The 16,727-nt window shown below is 35.9% G+C and overlaps 1 protein-coding gene across 2 annotated transcripts; it reads right to left on the minus strand.

Moving 5' to 3' along the window:
- Positions 1-1,510: 1,510 nt before the first annotated feature.
- Positions 1,511-4,074, minus strand: LOC126696839 (protein IQ-DOMAIN 17). 2 transcript variants are annotated; one of them, XM_050393564.1, is made up of 5 exons: positions 3,776-4,074; positions 3,378-3,680; positions 3,038-3,283; positions 2,682-2,819; positions 1,511-2,564 (listed from the first exon to the last, which is right to left on the minus strand). In XM_050393564.1, the coding sequence occupies exons 1-5, from the start codon at positions 3,854-3,856 to the stop codon at positions 1,764-1,766; spliced, it is 1,569 nt and encodes a 522-aa protein (XP_050249521.1). In that variant the 5' UTR covers positions 3,857-4,074; the 3' UTR covers positions 1,511-1,763. The 2 variants fall into 2 exon arrangements, with proteins under 2 accessions (XP_050249521.1, XP_050249522.1); XM_050393565.1 differs by having other exon boundaries at positions 3,378-3,677; positions 3,776-4,073.
- Between the last annotated feature and the right edge of the window lie 12,653 nt (positions 4,075-16,727).

Genomic DNA, 16,727 nt, shown 5'->3' on the forward strand with positions numbered 1-16,727 from the left:
CGGGAAGTAGAAGCATGACATAGTGCCAACAGCATAAAGGAGAGACTTAATGGGCTAATATGACCCATCAGAATCAAGTAAATATGATCCTGAAAAAGTAAATATGATCCTGAAATGGACCCCTATGAGCTATTAGAATCATTCATACATGGCTGCCAATTCATTAATTGCTTTCTTGCTATAGCTGGTTTTTATATGTGGCAACAAAGGTAAATAATAGTAAAGATATTCCATTGGATTTGGTTTAGACTTTAGAGCCTCTGCAAATCCCTTTTTCTTTTCTTTTTTTAATTCTTTTTTCTGCTATGAAGAAAGGAATCTCCTGCAAATCCGTATTGCTTAGTTCATGAAATACGGGCTTCATGTTCAAAAATTTTCAGCCCTTAAAATTTTTTTTTTTTTTGATTTGATAAAGCTTGTTGTTCAGACTTTTGGGTGCGACAATTTCATGAATGAATATGATTTATTTTTTTCGAGCACTTCCGGGTCATCATGATTTCTCAATTTCCAAGTTATTGCGTTGCTCTTTTAACTTGGGAGCTACAATTTCGTAGGACATCTCATAATAGCCAATGCAGAAGGTTCTTTTACTAGTTTGTCCTATATATGAAGAAGGCTCCGGAGGTTAAGTAACAATCAACTTCACGATCATTATGAATTTCAGTGAAGAAAAGACTAGTACAAATCATTACGCACCCCATTTCGGTTCCTATTTTGTCAGGCAAGGCTGCACCTTTAATTGGGCTCCCATAAACGCAACAATACAATTTTCGGGAACGACTGAAATATAACTGCAATTTAAAAGCCTGTTAAATGTAAGATGGCTCCAACAGCTGCTGAAGGTCCATTAATTTCTGTTTCTTACATTAGATGCAAAGGTCCATTAATTTCTGTTTCTTCCATTAGATGCAACACGAGGTGTCTTTTATCACTTCCTCGGGGAGTTTGTAAAGAAATTGAATGGAATATATTTAAATAATAGAATGAAATAAAAAATATTTAAGCAGTTGAACAAAATAAAATAATCTTATTTAGATGTTTTAAAATAAAAAAATAAAAGGTAAATAATCTTGTTTAAAAATAAAATAGAAAAAATAAATAAATAGACTCATTTAATAACAATATTATATTACTATAAGACCTATATATTTAAACAGTTTTAGTGAAAATTTCATTAAACAAGATTTTGTTCCCTCCAATTTCAGGTGGAATAAAAATTTGAAGTTTTAAAATAATAAAGATAAATGATTGTTTCCTTTTTACCTATTCTATTCTCTTCCATTTAATCTTCTTTCAAACAACTGAATGATCTTATCCTTCCATAAAAACTTCCATTAAAACTCCCACACAGCTAACATTCCATTTATTTCTATTCATCTCCTGTCAAAGAAATAGTGGGAAACATTTACCAATAATTTATGGTTAAACTTTGGAGTATACAAGTTAAAGGATGTTAGGTGATTTATTATTATTAATTTTTCCGAGGTTAAGACAAAAACAGGACAAAGCAGAGCATGCAATAGACCTCACTTTTATCTTCAACTTCAAATAAAAATATGAAAGAAACAAAAATTACCACTTGAATTTTCCAACTACCTATCCAATAAATACTTCACACTCTACTCCCTACGCCAAATCCCAACTGCATCTGGGTATCTCCTTTTCTGATCAGAACTACATATCTATCACACTCAAATTAAATTGAAAACCTTAAAAAGTCATTAAGTCAAAGCTCATATCCTATCATCAATACCCGCCATTAATCACCTCAACCACCTTCTAAGGTCACTGGTTGAAGAAGGAGAAATCTCACCCCCAAAGCTATCAGTGCAGCATGATGAATAGTTAGACTGTTGCTCCAACCCAAAATGTGCTCCACTAACACTCTTAAAGCTTGGACTCCTCAAGTTATGCCCATAACATCCATACCCCATTCCCACACTATAAGGGTCTGGTGGTGCCGGAAATGAGAGCCTTTTCTTTGCTGATCCAACTCGCTCCCTCTCCGGCGTTGATGGCCTCTGCCTCGGTGCACTCTGAGACCTCACGCGAGCCTTAGCAGACTCGGTTGCAGCCATGTAATTAGGCAATGTAGAACCACCACTTGCACTACTACTTGCCCCACCCCTGACAGCATGTGGATGTACATTACCATTGTAATAATAGTTGGACCTTAAGCTTGGTGTTTGAGATGTAGGGTAATTTCTATCTTCTCTAGAGCAACGAGGGCTCGCTGACCGGACTTGGATAGGCCGGGTTTTCGATGGTGAGGGTGTGACAGGGGAGTGGTGAGGGTGCAGATTTTGGGGATTTCTATGGAGTGGCGAACTGGGTCTTTGTTGTTGATGATGTTGATTTTGATTTGGTCTCCGTGAATTAGGTGCCAAGTATGAGTAAGGCTGGGCTGTATCCATTTCCACGGTTTTGATGGGGTCTCTTTGATCAGTTGAGGCTCTTCCCCGGGTATCCCATGGCTTTGTGGCCATCCACCGGTCCAGCCATTTGGGTCTCTCTTCGAGCTCATCTTCATTGCCAACTGATGGGCTCCTACCAGACCTCCAAATCTATGAATGGGTGTGGAAATTTCAAAATAGGACTAATTAACTCACGGATATAACAAGAGTAAAACAGAGGAGGCATTGAAAATGAGTGTGAGAGTGAGACAGAGTAGTGTATGAAACCTGTTGAGAAAAGGCCTGAGACAATGTCTTTTCACGCTTCATTGCAGCTTCCTTTCTTTGCCGCAACATAGCTTTCACTTCCTCAACTGTGTGTGGCCTGTCGTCCCAATCATCAGCTATGCTACTTACTTCTCTTGACTGTGAAATACCCACAAATTAACTTTGAAATACTTAAATCTTAGAAGCTCAATAGTGTCAAAAACCACAATAAGAAACATTTCTGTTTGATTGACATTTTGGAAACAGGAAAAAGGGGCTTGGGTTTGTTTTAAAATCATTCCACTTTTTACAGAACAAGAAAAGTCCTTCCAAAACATTGACTAAGACGTTGACTTAGGATCAAAAACCAAACTTACAACTGATTTCCTGTCTGAAATGTCTTGAAGATACCTCGACTCCCAAACGCTGTTTGTGTCACTGAATGTAGATTTTCTGCTGCCTTCATGAGAGAGCCTCATACGCTGGTCAAGCACCCTAGATTGCACACGAACCAGTGCTTGCATGCACTTAAGAGTCATCTTCGCTTGCTTTCTAACATTATGACCTCTCACTAAAGCTTGTAACTTTACTAAGCCCTTAAGCGCACGAAGTGCTCTCCTCGCCTACAAGTACAACACGCGCAATGCTAAATACTACTAAATAGTCTCTTCAACTATAAAAAATAGAGGGTTAGACTTAGATCTATATTTGGCTTACCAAATATCCCCTAAAAGCTGTCTGAATAACTATGGCAGATTTGTGCTGTTTAGCTTGATTAGCAGGCCTGGACAGCCGAGCCACCTCCACCGCCGCTTGGGCTGTGGCCATTGCAGCCTCGGCGGTGGCCACCGCCACCTCAAGCGCATGCTTTCGCTCCGCAGCTGCCGTCGCTGTCGACTCATGGATCGCCGGTGCAACAGTGGAGTCAGGCGTGGGCTTTGGTTGCTGGGTTTCCTGATGTGCTACTGTTTCTTGGTTTGTGGGTTTCCTGAATGGCCATCTTCGCTTTTCTCTCTTCTGCTAAAAAAAACAAAAAAGACCCAGTTAGAAGATGTTGTTAAACAGATCAAGAAGCGAAAGAACGTTGAATTTTTGAGACTTAGTGAGGCACAGACCTTTTCATCATCATCTTTAGTAGGAGATCTGAAAGCTCTTTTGACTGCAGTTAACCATGAAGTGCCTCCCTTCTTCCCCATCAAAAAATGAGGTAAAAAAATCCGAGCTGCATTTACAGCTAAGCTGCTAAAATAGATGACAAAGACCAGAGAGAACTTTTGAGAGTTAAAAGAAAGATGATGCGCTCTCTGGTTTGTACAATAGCGCCCACCTCTTTAACCGTGCATGTGAGGTGTTTCCTTGTGTATGAGAGATATAGGAGAGAGAAAGAGAGAGTATAATAGTCTGAGTCTGAGAGCATTTCATTTATCAAGAAATAAATTTTTTTTTTTTTTTAAAAGGAAAATATATGGGAAATGTGAATGAGGATGAAACTGCAGACTGACGTGCTAACTGTTGAGATGAGCTGAGAAAGAATCTATCTATTGCATTGCATGATTGCATCTGTTCCTGGAAGCGATAGCAAAGCTTCTGTGGGGCTGAACTCACGCTTCATGTCATCAAAATCAGCTCATAAATTGTCATAAAAAATTCAGCTCATAAATTATTCTCCCAGTGCTCATAAATTATTCAAATTTTATTATATTTTCAGTATGTAGACTTTTTTATCATTAATAAATAAAAGAGGTTAAATTTTATGGGAATTTGGTGTAAATGTTTTGGTTTACATTTTCTAAAAACATGCTACATCATCTTATTAGTAAAACATAAATGCATCTAACCACGTAAGATAACATTTTAATAAACATCATATTTTAGGTTTTATTTAAAGAATAATATTGTGTTATTAGGTGTAGTAAAATATATTGAGTTTTTAATGGAATTGTAATATACTTTTATGTGAGAATTCATTTTCCTTTCCCTCATGTGTGTGTTTATTTCTCAATAAATAAATAAATAAATAAATAAATATATATAGAGAAAAATATTTAAGTAAAATGTTAGTATGACAATATCTTATTGAACCAGATAAAACATGAATTTTATACAAAATCATTGTCATATTACTAGCTCCAAATAAAAAGGTAGAATAGAGTGATCAGAGTGGCTTCCTCCACTTTAATGTTACCATTGTGGCATCCACAATGTAGGCTTTTGTTTATGTTCTTATTCCATCGTTTTGCGTATTTAAGTTTCTTTTAATAATGTTCTTTTTCATATTATTAAAAAAAAAATTCTTATATTTTTCTAGTCAAAATATATTGAATTTTCTAGATTTCGAATTTAAAATTGTGAGAAGTACTAGACAAAATAATGATCAAGCCTTCACTAATGAAATTATTTCTTGAGCACGTAAATAGTTTGAAGTAGTGGGCTTATCAATTTTGTACTCTAATTAGATAAATTTACAGGTGAGAATAGGTTATTATAGGTCCACTGATTTTCTTTTCTTTTTTTTTTAAATAAGTAGTTCATCAAAAAAAAAAAAAAAATAAAGTAATGTTAGGAGAGAGCATATCAAGTTTCAAATGTATACACATAGCCTTTTACAACACGTTATGCATGGGATCTACTAGTGTATGGGTACAACTTGTTATGAGAGAGTTGAACGTATACACCCGAAACATAATATATATTTGCATAGTGCTAGAGCCACCAAAAAAATACATAGACTTTTTTACTTCCCACTCACAAGCAGTGGCGGAGCCAGGATTTGACCTTAGGGGGGGCAAAATTTATAACTAATATACATGTGTTTCCATAAACAAATACATATTGTGTATGTAGCATACAACATATGCATCATATATACAAAATATTAACCAAACTTGACAATTAAATGCCAGTAATATGAATAGTAAGTGATCATTCGATATTGAAAGATCCCCTAAAATCATTGCATATCATTATATTTTGTATATTTTATTAGTTTTTTTTTTAATATATAGCCAATAAAATAATCCCCTTATATATTTTATGGAATTTTTCATGTAATTGTTTCCAAATTTTATTGCTTAATACTTTTGAAAGGAAACTTTTTTTTTTTTTGGATGGTATTTTCATCTCTTCAATTAAGACTTTTTCTTCTTTATTTAAGTTTACTTTTTATCATTTTTTTTTTTTATAAATTTTGAACTTAAAAAAATATTAATAAAGTAAAAAAAGATATGAATATAAAATTTTGATACATAAAAAAGGAAAATTTTGGGCAGGGTCAGGGGGGGCAAGTGCCCCCTCTCGACCCCCCCTGACTCCGCCCCTGCTCACAAGCATTTACATCACCTAGGTCCCATTGCAGTACAAATTTGAGAGGAGGGTGAAAATTTTATGAACATTTTCAGTGCCTCTAGCATTTTTGGCTAAAAAAGTTTGCTTATTTGGTATTTTGAATCATTTTAAAAGTTCATTTAAATTTTCAATTTATTCTAACCTCACTTTTTTTAAAAAAAAAAAAAAAAAAAAAAAAAAAAAAAAAAAAAACTAAATACGTGATAAATTTCAATTGTAACACGTGAATGCTAACTAAATTTTCAGGGCGTTTTTTACTTAATAAAACTTTTTTAAAAGGAACAAAATAGAACCATTTGAAACTTATCTCAAAAAATAACCGTCTTTAGATCTTGTCTTTTAAAGAGATGAGTCCCTGTTGCCTCTTCCAAACGTTCGAAGAGAAGAGTTTTACTTAAAAAAAAAATGCAAATTTGAATAGTCAAGATGGAATGGGAGTCATGAAGCATTTGTCTCTCATGGCAATATCGCAACCATAATTGCAACAAAATTAAAAATTCAATCACCAAATCCCATCACCCTTGTAACCAACTAAAAAAATCCCATCACGCAAATATCCACTCTATAGATGGACGGTAGGGGAAGCACATTATCAAGTGATCCATAAAGATAAGAAAAAAAAGTGTTAAAGTGTGAACTTTAAAGTAAGAGAGAAAAGCTGTATTAATCCAACGCCTCCTCGGGCCTTCCAAGGATATTGATAATTTTTTTCGACCTAAGAGTTTTCTATCGCAATCCATTTGGAGTTTTCTTTTTCTTTATTAAACTCTTGACCCATCCTATTAATTGTGATATTCATTTGAGTAATTCTTACTAAGCAGTACATTTTGACCCACACAATTGATTTTTTTTTAATTTAATTAATTTGAAGAAAAATTTTTAAAATTGGAAAATTAATCTCAACAGTTAACGAAAATTGATGAAAAAATTTTAATTGAATAAACTTGAAAGTTAGAGTATTAAAATAAACAAAAACAAAATTAGAAAATTGAAATGAATTTTGATAAAAAATTGAAGGTAAGTTTTGCATTTTTTTTTTTTTTTAGGTTTTTTTTTTTTTTTTTTGTTGGGGGGGGGGGGGGGGGGGGGGGGGGGGTTAACATATAAGAGGGTAAGTACAAAACAAAACAAAGGAGAATGACCAAGTCCCTCCGTTTTGAACACAAAAAACAGGCTATTTTTGGCTACAGTCTTTAAATTATCTCTGGGCAAAGGAATGGGGTCATCTGTAACCTTTACTATATCTACATTTATAACAGAGCATGTGGTTTAGTGATCTTTCTGCGGTCATGGTCATGGACTACAGTTAATGGGGGTGTCAGAAAGTACATCAGCAGCTTTTTTATATATGTATGTATTTATTATCTTATAATTATATATATATATATAGAGACTAGAGAGAGAGATAGAATAGTCAGGACGTGAGAAAAAAATGGGTCGGGGAGGAGCAGTGGCCGACTGAGTGATATCGAGGAGAACGTCGAGAGTTGAGAGGCACGAGAGCACGTTGATGGTTTGCACAATAACCAAAAGTGTTTTTAAAAGGAACCAAACAAAACCAAAAGCCCTTTTTTTTTTTTTTTTCTTTTAACTGGATAAAAAAAAGGCTTTGTGCTTCTCACTTTCTGCTCAGAAACAACTGGCCACCTCTCATGCTGTCACGTGCTGGCTGAAACTAGTACAGCATATCCAGTGGTGGATCATCCACGGTGGTCCTCAATTTCTATCACTTATTTTATTACATCTTTCTCAAATCAAATCATGTGGTTCGTAGACTAATAATACTATCAAGTCATTGTTGGGATCCTAGTTGGCAGGTTGCTTTTTTATTAGACTGGTCAAACTGTGGATCATCATCTTGGTCTCGTTTTTCATTTGGTCATTATCTCGTTGGATCATTTCAATTGCCCGAACTAGTAGGATTCTTGGGACAGTGTTTCTCTTACTTGATTTTACCAGGCCAAGTTTAGATTACAGTACTAGAGTTGTTTGTTAGTTGAGGAAGGTTATACCAACTCACATCACATCTCTACGGAATTAAATGGCCTAAGTATATTTTTGGTTGTTAAATTTTGGATTTGTTTTCAATTTAACTCTATTTATGTTTCAAAATTTTCAATTTAGTCTTTTTATATTTGATTCATTTTTATATTGGCTTTTTAGGTTTAAAATTTTTCAATTTAACTTTTCACTTTTAGTCCTTTATGAAAATGAAAATTTTGAAATGTAAAAGGCCAAATAGAAAATTGAATCAAACATGAAATGTCAAAATTAAAATTTTGAAATATAAAGAGATAGTATGAAAACAAATAGCACATGAAGGGAAAAAAATGAAAAAAATTTTGAACTTTAAGGCTTCGTTTTGTTAGAAGGAAAAAGTGGGAGAATAGAAAATATTTTAGTTTTCCCCCTCTTGGAGTTTGGTTAATGTATGAAAAAATGGAAGGATGGAAAAATCTTTTATTTGGTTGAGAATAAATATGAGAGAATAGAAAATAAAGTTTGTATAAATTTACAACCATACCCCTATTAAATAAAATAAAATAAAAATGCAGGGACACAAAAATCAAACAGCACAAGCCCACTTAGAGTAGTGAGGATTGTGCGGCTCAACTAGACCCAAATTAATAGATATTTGTAAGAGAGTGGGTTAAACAGAGTTTATGTACATATAAGGCTTATCACAAGCTTGCCCGAGGAGGCAATTCTTACACATAATGATACAATGTTTACTTTCTTTTCTCAATACTCTTGTTCTAGTTTCTCTCTTTCCCTTGTTTTTTTTCTGGATCCCTTTCACTTGGAAGTCCCTTTTCCTTATATACTTCTTAACCCTTTACATCTTGGCCCTCCATCTCCACCTACCCAAGCTCTCACTATGACACTTGTCCCCTTAAATTTTTGTTGAAAGTGGTAGAATGAGCTACTTAGTTGTGAATTCCACTGTTCAAGTCACTTCCTCATCAATGTAGTTGATAAATTTGTTGTCAGTCATTTAATGTGGAGGCAGTAGGATAACTCTCACTGGAGACTTCCCCTAATTTCCATGATTCTCTCTCTACACCTCATCCTCCTCATCTGGACTTCTCAGAAGTCTCTTGTCTCTTCCCCTCCCATCCTCGAGTGGATTCCCTCTTCGGGCTTATGATGCCTTAATAATGACGATAATAGCTTATCGAACCTTTCCTTGGTCCTTGGGCCCCCACAATAGTCCCCTAAAACCTTGCTATTAACCCTGAGGTAAAAAGTAAGGTTTTTGTCATACCTTTTCCACGTGATACGTGCTAAACTCGTTCCCATGTGACAACGTCTCTTCAAATGTCTCTAGCACGTCCTTGGCGCTTCAAAATCCACGATCTCATATTTATTGTGTCAGGCAGCTGCTTGTCCCCTTACGTTCTACAGTACGATGATGATCCTACGGTCCTCATTTACTCGTATTTATGAGCGGGAACTTTACCACTCATTTTTTACCTCTATATAAGGAGAGGGTGAGGCTAAATCTTCTCCATTTACTCATTTAGCCATTTTTTGTTGAAGCAGTAGTCCGAGCAGAGATTCTTTCATTGCTTATAGGTGCTTCTAAATTTATTTTACTCTTATACTTAGACTCCTTATTGCCTATACTATAAGTTTCCATGGGTAGATTTGCTAGGTTAGTGGATACCCCCGAAGGCATGGCCGCTTTTAGGGCTCAATATAGGATCCCTAACGGTGTTGAACTCCGACACTGCAAATTGGGCGAGTGGTTGGTCTTGAATAGACCTCTCGGCTTAGTAGTAATTCCAATGATCGCCTTTATAGAAGGCGGGATGGAAATCCCTATGGGTAGGGTTACTAGAGACTTCCTTATGAACTATAGGCTGTCTCCTACCCAATGCACCCCCAACATTTTTAGGGTTCTAGGTAGCGTAGATATGATAAACCGTAAAATGGGGATCAACCTTACATGGCATGACGTAAACTGGGTATACAATTGCCAAAAAGGGAAGGAAATAAATTATTATATTAAATGGAAGGTACCTTCCGTTAGGCTAATCTCTTGTATGCCTGAGCCCAACAAGACCATGGACAAGGACTTCCTCATCGTCTCGGGAGACTGACATGATGGTTTGCATTGTCCCACCCAAAAGGGGGAACCAGGTAGGATTCCCATAAACATTAGATGTGTGTAGGGTTTTTCTTACATCAATAAAATTTCCGTAAAGTTTTATTTATTTATTTATTTTTATGACTTATGCTATTTGTTCACTTACAGACGAACATTACACCACCTTGAACAAGAACTTCGTAAACTTTCCTAAACTCAACCAAATCCTGAGATCAACAATTTTCCTTCATAAGGATGGTCAGCTTCGGGTGGTACACGTGATCGTCGGTTTCACCCCTATTTCCAAGTGTTTCCAAGGTCCTAAGCACGTGATTAGAGCTAAAGACCCCAAGCTAGCGTTGATCGACGTAGCAGTCCCCAGTTTTCTGTTAACAAAACCTCCTCTAGCTAGAACCCAAGATGCTCAACTCCCAGCCCCACTTGTAACCAAACTTCTCTACTCCTAGGAGCCTCCCATTCCTTCAGACAACGAAGTTTAGGAGTCCATTCCCGAACTTGTCTAGGAAATGAAAGATAGGGACTTTGAAGTCTTCTACTAGCAAGAGGACTCCGAAGACCTTCCTAATACCTCCTAACACCACTTACTCCCTGCTCAAGTAAGCACTAGCCAAGAGGAAGCCAGCATACCTGAAGGGATGGTGCTTGAGGAAAAGACCCTAGATTTGCTAGCACTGCTCATTGCTTATGCTGGGGGTGCCTCCCCAGCAATTCCTATGGTCCCCTGACCACCAACTCCTGCCCCCACGGGCACGTCTTCTGGTGACGCCGTGGATAAAAAAAGGAAAAAAAGTACAAGGGGGCAAAGGATCTGAGGACACTGAAGAGGGGGAAGTTACACGTTTTTCCTAGCAACCCCCAAACAAGGAAGCCCGAACTACTAGGGCTCAGGAAAAGAAAAGTGTTCCCTCTAGGGCCTCCTAAGGAACTGAAGGGGAGCAATAGCCAAAGGCCTCTGCTTGGAGGCCTTCTTTTGTGCTAAGTTCAGGGAACCCTATCATGGATAATGCCAACCTCAGGGATACCCAGAAGGGTAGGTCGGGCATCCTAGCTGAATGCCTAGAAAAGGCCCTCATTTTACCCGAGGACATGTAGGAGCTCCGGTCCTTTTAGAAGCATGAGGTCTTCCTGTCACTAAAAAGAGATCTTGCCAAGGTATATAATCACCTTCTTCTTTGTATAACTTAACATAAAACATGTATAAATCCTGACCCTTAGTAATTTGGTAGTCTATACAAGTAGCCTTTGTGGCTGAAGAATAGAAGGACCACGCCCTTGGTCAGGCTCACGAGGCTGAAGGCAAGCTGGGAGCAGCTGAGAGGGCCCATGAAGAGACTAATAAGAAGCTCAAAAAGACTCTCTCCCAACTAACCGAAGTAGAGAATTCTCAAAAGAATGTTGAGGCTGCCTTGGCCAACTATGAGAAATAAGTTATAGAGTCCCTAGAGGCTCAAAAGAAAGCTGAAAACCAACTGGCCTCAACCATGGTGAAGGTTAAATAGCAACAAAAGCAGCTGGAGGCAAAGGATGACGAGAGGGCTAAGGCCGAGCAGGCGGCCTATGATGCGAGCATGATTAAGACTGTCCAACTCAAGGATGTCACTCGAGCCTTTTGCCTTAAGGTATAGGGTCAAGCCTTCACTGTAGTTGGGATTAGCACTGAATCAAAGCTTAGAGCCCTTGATAGAGTGTATTACCCCCCAACCTAGCACCTGGCCCCTAGCCTTTCTCAGCCCTCAGCTGATCCTGGCTCTACCTCTGCCTCTAACTCAGTCTAGCTTGCTACTACCCCAGCTACCACATCTACTACAGAGAAAGGGCAAGAGTAGCCATCTCTAGTAGCTGTTATGGACGTGGAGACAGAAGAAGCAATTGAAGTGGGATAGCTGAAGAGGAAGAAGAAGGAAAAGGAGAAAGTAAAAGAGGAAGGGAAGGATAAAGAAACATCAACATAATTGAGTCCTAGGTTAAGATACAATTAGTCAATTTTGTAATTGGGCTTAAATTTAGTTGATGCCCCTTTTCCTTCTATTGTAATCCAACTCCTAAACTTTAATGAAAACACCCAACTTTTACTTTATAAATTTTCATCCATCTAAGTTTAATCTGTTTGAGTATATCACCTGCTTTATTATTATTTTTTTTTATCTATAACATACTAACATTTAACTAACTTAATTAATTACCCTCACTATCCTATTCAACATGAAATGAACTTTGAGGAAGTTACTAAACTAACACTTAGGGCGATTTGTAACCATATTTTGACACTTAGTAAAAATTTCAAACAACACTTACCGTACCTTGGACTTAAAATGCTAAAAGACCAATTTGCCTTGAGCTTGTAACCCGAGGAAGCACATAAGACTTATGGTTTTATCCAAGACTTAGGAAATTCCATGTAAATGCTAACTTGTCCAAGGTTTGTGACCCGAGGAGCCAAACAAGACCAAGATTTTGTTTAACACTTAGAAACTTTTTCCACAAAGGTTAATTTACCCAAGGTTTGTGACCCGAGGAGTTGAAAAAGACTGAGGTTCTATTTAACACTTAAAAACTTTTTCCACAAAGGTTAATTTACCCAAGATTTGTGACCCGAGGAGTTGAACAAGATCGAGATTCTGTTTAACACTTGGAAACTTTTTTCCACAAATGTTAATTTACCCAAGATTTGTGACCTAAGGAGTTGAATAAGACCGAGATACCGTTTAACACTTAGAAATTTTTTTCCACAGAGGTTAATTTACCCAAGGTTTGTGACCCGAGGAGTCAAATAAGATCGAGGTTCTGTTTAACACTTAAAAACTTTTTCCACAAAGGTTAATTTACCCATGGTTTGTTACCTGAGGAGTTAAACAAGACCGTGGTTCTGTTTAACACTTAGTAACTTTTTCCACAAAGGTCAATTTACCTAAGGTTTGTGACCCGAGGAGTGGAACAAGACCGAGGTTTTGTTTAACACTTAGAAACTATTTTCCACAAAAGTTAATTTACCTAAAGTTTTTGATCCAGGAGTCGAACAAGAACGAGGTTCTGTTTAACACTTAGAAACTTTTTACTTAAGCAACCACCACTTTACTCACAACCATAGTAAGGCATAAATGAACCATATATGAATAAAAAGAACTTCATATCATTAATAATAATAACACCTTAGATTATTTACATTCCAAGGATGTGGAACTACCTTTTCATCCAAGTCTTCCATATAATAAGCTCCAATACCAGCCACCGATATTATTCTATAGGGGCCTTCACAATTGGGACCTAGCTTTCCCTAGGCCGGGCCCTTGACTGTCCCTACTACCTTCCTCAAAATTAGATCTCCTGGGGCCAATGGCCTTAGCTTCTCTCCCTTGTTATATCCTTGCTTAAGTCTCTGTTGATTCAGTTGTGCTGTTGTCTACACTTGCAACTGATAAATGATAGTTAGGTTGAATTTGTTGTCTTGGGAAATATTTTTGTAATGGGCTATTTTTATGTAACTTTGAGCAATTTGTTTAGTTTATGTTTTGTCACGGATTGCCAAAGAGGGAGTTTGTTAGGTTCTAAAGAATTATAAAATAATGTATTAGAACTTCATTTTGTAATGTTGGCAAACCATGATCAAAACATTTTAGTCTTGTTTAGACTTGCTCAAAGTATGTGTTTTTATGTAAAGTTGGAATTGAGTTACTGCAGGATTTACTGTGTAAATCTGCCTGGCTCAATCAATCGAGAATTAGACTCGATCGATTGAAAGTCGTGCAGATTATTTTTTCTACAGAATTTTCAACTCAACCCAAGCCCGATTTGACATGTAGGGTTTTATGTCTCTTTATGCTATGTGTGTGAATCTTTTGTGAGATCTAGAGGTATTTGCCTTCATATACACTTAGGGTTTCCAATCTCAAGATTGATGTCAAGAACTTGGTGATCAATTCAGTTACTACTTTCAAGAGCTTAAAGATACACAGGCGATAGTGCTTGTACTTACTGGGAATCTAAGAAAGAAGTAGTCCGTGAACTCGGAGCTGTCACATGGTCATAGTAGTAAGTTTCCTACTCAAGGTAGCAATATGATGTTAGTGGTCTAAGTCGTTATTGTGTAAACTTCAATTCTTTCATAGTGGATTAGGTTTATCTTGAGAATAGTTAGGTTAAATCCTCCCTAGGTTTTTTACCGGTTTGGTTTTTCTGGGTTATCATATTGTTGTGTTTTTTATTTTCCGCACTTTACTATAATATGATATTTGTGTTAACCTAGATTTGAATAATTTGATTAAGTAATTACTTGGCTAATTAACTAGGTTAATCTAGTTATATTTTAAGGGGTCTAAAAACAAACATCATGTGCAAAAATCAAATATAGATTGTATAAGATATTTTAAAACTTTATTAATGCATGACTCTCAAGCAATTCATGTGACTTTGGTGTTGTTGGAAAACTTGCATGACAAGCGCTGTTTGAGTGGGTAACAATGGTAAGGATTTCAAGAAACAAGTCTTAAATCATGAGAAACAAAATCCTTAAATATATGCAAATAAATTAGCCATGTGTTGGGTTATAGATTGACCCTGATTAATTAATTAAATTACCTAAGTTGATTAATTATGTCAAATTACATGCAAATCGTAGGGTCACACACAAATCACCAAATAAACTAAAGTGCAGAGGAAAATAAATTAATACAGTGATTTTTTAACTAATGGGGAAAACCTCTTGCAAGGCAAAAATCTCATTGAGTGATTTTTAGGTCATCATTCTCAAGAATCTACTAATCAATAATTAAGTGATAATTTTACCACTACTCTAGCCTATCCTAAAATATTAATCTACAGTTGAACCTTCACTCTAATACCCAATTAGACTTGATCTTGTATAGACTTTTTCCTATATACACGGATCCCAATACATGTTTGACTTCCTAGCAATTAATGTTTGTTGTTGGATGCAAAGTTCTTCACTTCAAAACATGTTAAAGATTTGGAAGTACTTGGTTACAAAACCCTCAGACGTATAAGAACACAGTAACTTCTCTAAGAGTATATGAGTTCTCTAATTTGAGTTTTTGTGTCTTTGATGACTTTAAAATAAAACTTTTATATCCTCTAGGAGTTTAGTGAACGGAATCTCACAATCCAAGTCATCATGAGCTAAAATTTTGATTTGAGAATTCTAAATCTGCATAGCTCGATAGATCGAGAGGTGTTGAGCTAGTGTTGAGATTCTTGATTAAGTCTTAATAGATGTTAGTGTCGAGCTTGTGTTGGGACTAGTATCGAGTTTCACTATTTAAGCTTTTCCTCACTTGTTTCTTGGTTCAATCTTCATTTCTTCAATGATATCACTTGTTTTGATTTATCAATATACTTCCTGATATCCTAAACACATTTTAGATCTATCCAATTACAAGTAAAATGCATTTTGTCAAAGGATATGCCGATACATAATAAATATGACCATAACAATATCCCCATTTGGCAATCCATGACAAAATCACAATAACAATTATGAGAGAAAATTAACTAACAATCTCCCTAATTGATTGACACAGAAAGTACATAAATCTATCTAATACTATGAGTTCTTGAAAAACTTTGTAAGAAGAGAGATCAATGTATGAAAGACTTGCAACTTGTCTTAACTAAAACACTAAACAAGATCCATTAAGGCATCATGTGTGAAATAAAGACAAGTTATATAAACAAGAAACATGTGCATAAAGTAAGAAAACAAACAGCACATGTGAGATAAAGAGTGAAACACATACATCATCATCATCATATATATCAATAAAATGCAATGTATGTAAATGGTTACAAAACCAAGAGTATAAGTAGTGAGTAAAATATACATAAAAAATCTCACTACATCCTTCCAACTAACAAACTCTCCCCCTATCAACTAAGTTGTTTCTTCACATAATCTAATATGCACTCTTATCCCTTTGATGTTAGGGAAAAATATGAGCTAAGGTATCTCTACAAATGGAGAGCTTGAATCAACCTCCACCTCTATAATTAAAAGGTGTTTCGCAACAAAAGAGGAACTCAAAAGCACCCTTTCAGTTTTGGTTATTTAAAAATCCTCAACACAATTCTCTACATAAGCCCAAAAATTCTAAGCTAAATATATTATCCCTCCACACACACTCGAAATAATGTTTGACATTCTATAAAACCAAAAAAATAAAGCCCTAGTTCATAAAATATCTAATGTAACACCTGAACCTCTAACTGATCAACAAGAAGCAACAATGCACAATTCATCCTAAACTTCAAGAAATGAATTTGTGTAGAATTTGAAGGAAAAAGTTCTTGCATCCCAAGAATGGAAGTTCTATGCATGTAGGTATAGACCCTAACCATTTTTATTTTTAGTTTTATCACACTTTTGATTTCATTTAGATCATGAAGTTCTTTGACGGTAAAGGATGATTGAAATGTTGAACAATGTTAGGGTTTATGCCCCGATAACAATAAAGTTAAACAATTCTTTTATCAAGTGATTACTTAGATCAATTATTAATTATTTCTGAATTAATTAACTTCACAAGCATATGGATCACATAGAGATAAACAATTTGATGACCTAAGAAAACTGATGAAACAAACTGTTACACTATTAAACA

The sequence above is a fragment of the Quercus robur genome, chromosome 8 (assembly GCF_932294415.1).
Source record: "Quercus robur chromosome 8, dhQueRobu3.1, whole genome shotgun sequence".
NCBI classification, from domain to species: Eukaryota; Viridiplantae; Streptophyta; class Magnoliopsida; order Fagales; family Fagaceae; genus Quercus; species Quercus robur.

Coding starts and splice junctions, on each gene's coding strand:
- LOC126696839 (XM_050393564.1), bottom strand. CDS start 3,856: ATGGGGAAGAAGGGAGGCACTTCATGGTTAACTGCAGTCAAAAGAGCT. Junction 3,284..3,377: donor CAGCTTTTAGGGGATATTTG/GTAAGCCAAATA, acceptor TTGTACTTGTAG/GCGAGGAGAGCACTTCGTGC. Junction 2,820..3,037: donor TTTCAGACAGGAAATCAGTT/GTAAGTTTGGTT, acceptor GGTATTTCACAG/TCAAGAGAAGTAAGTAGCAT.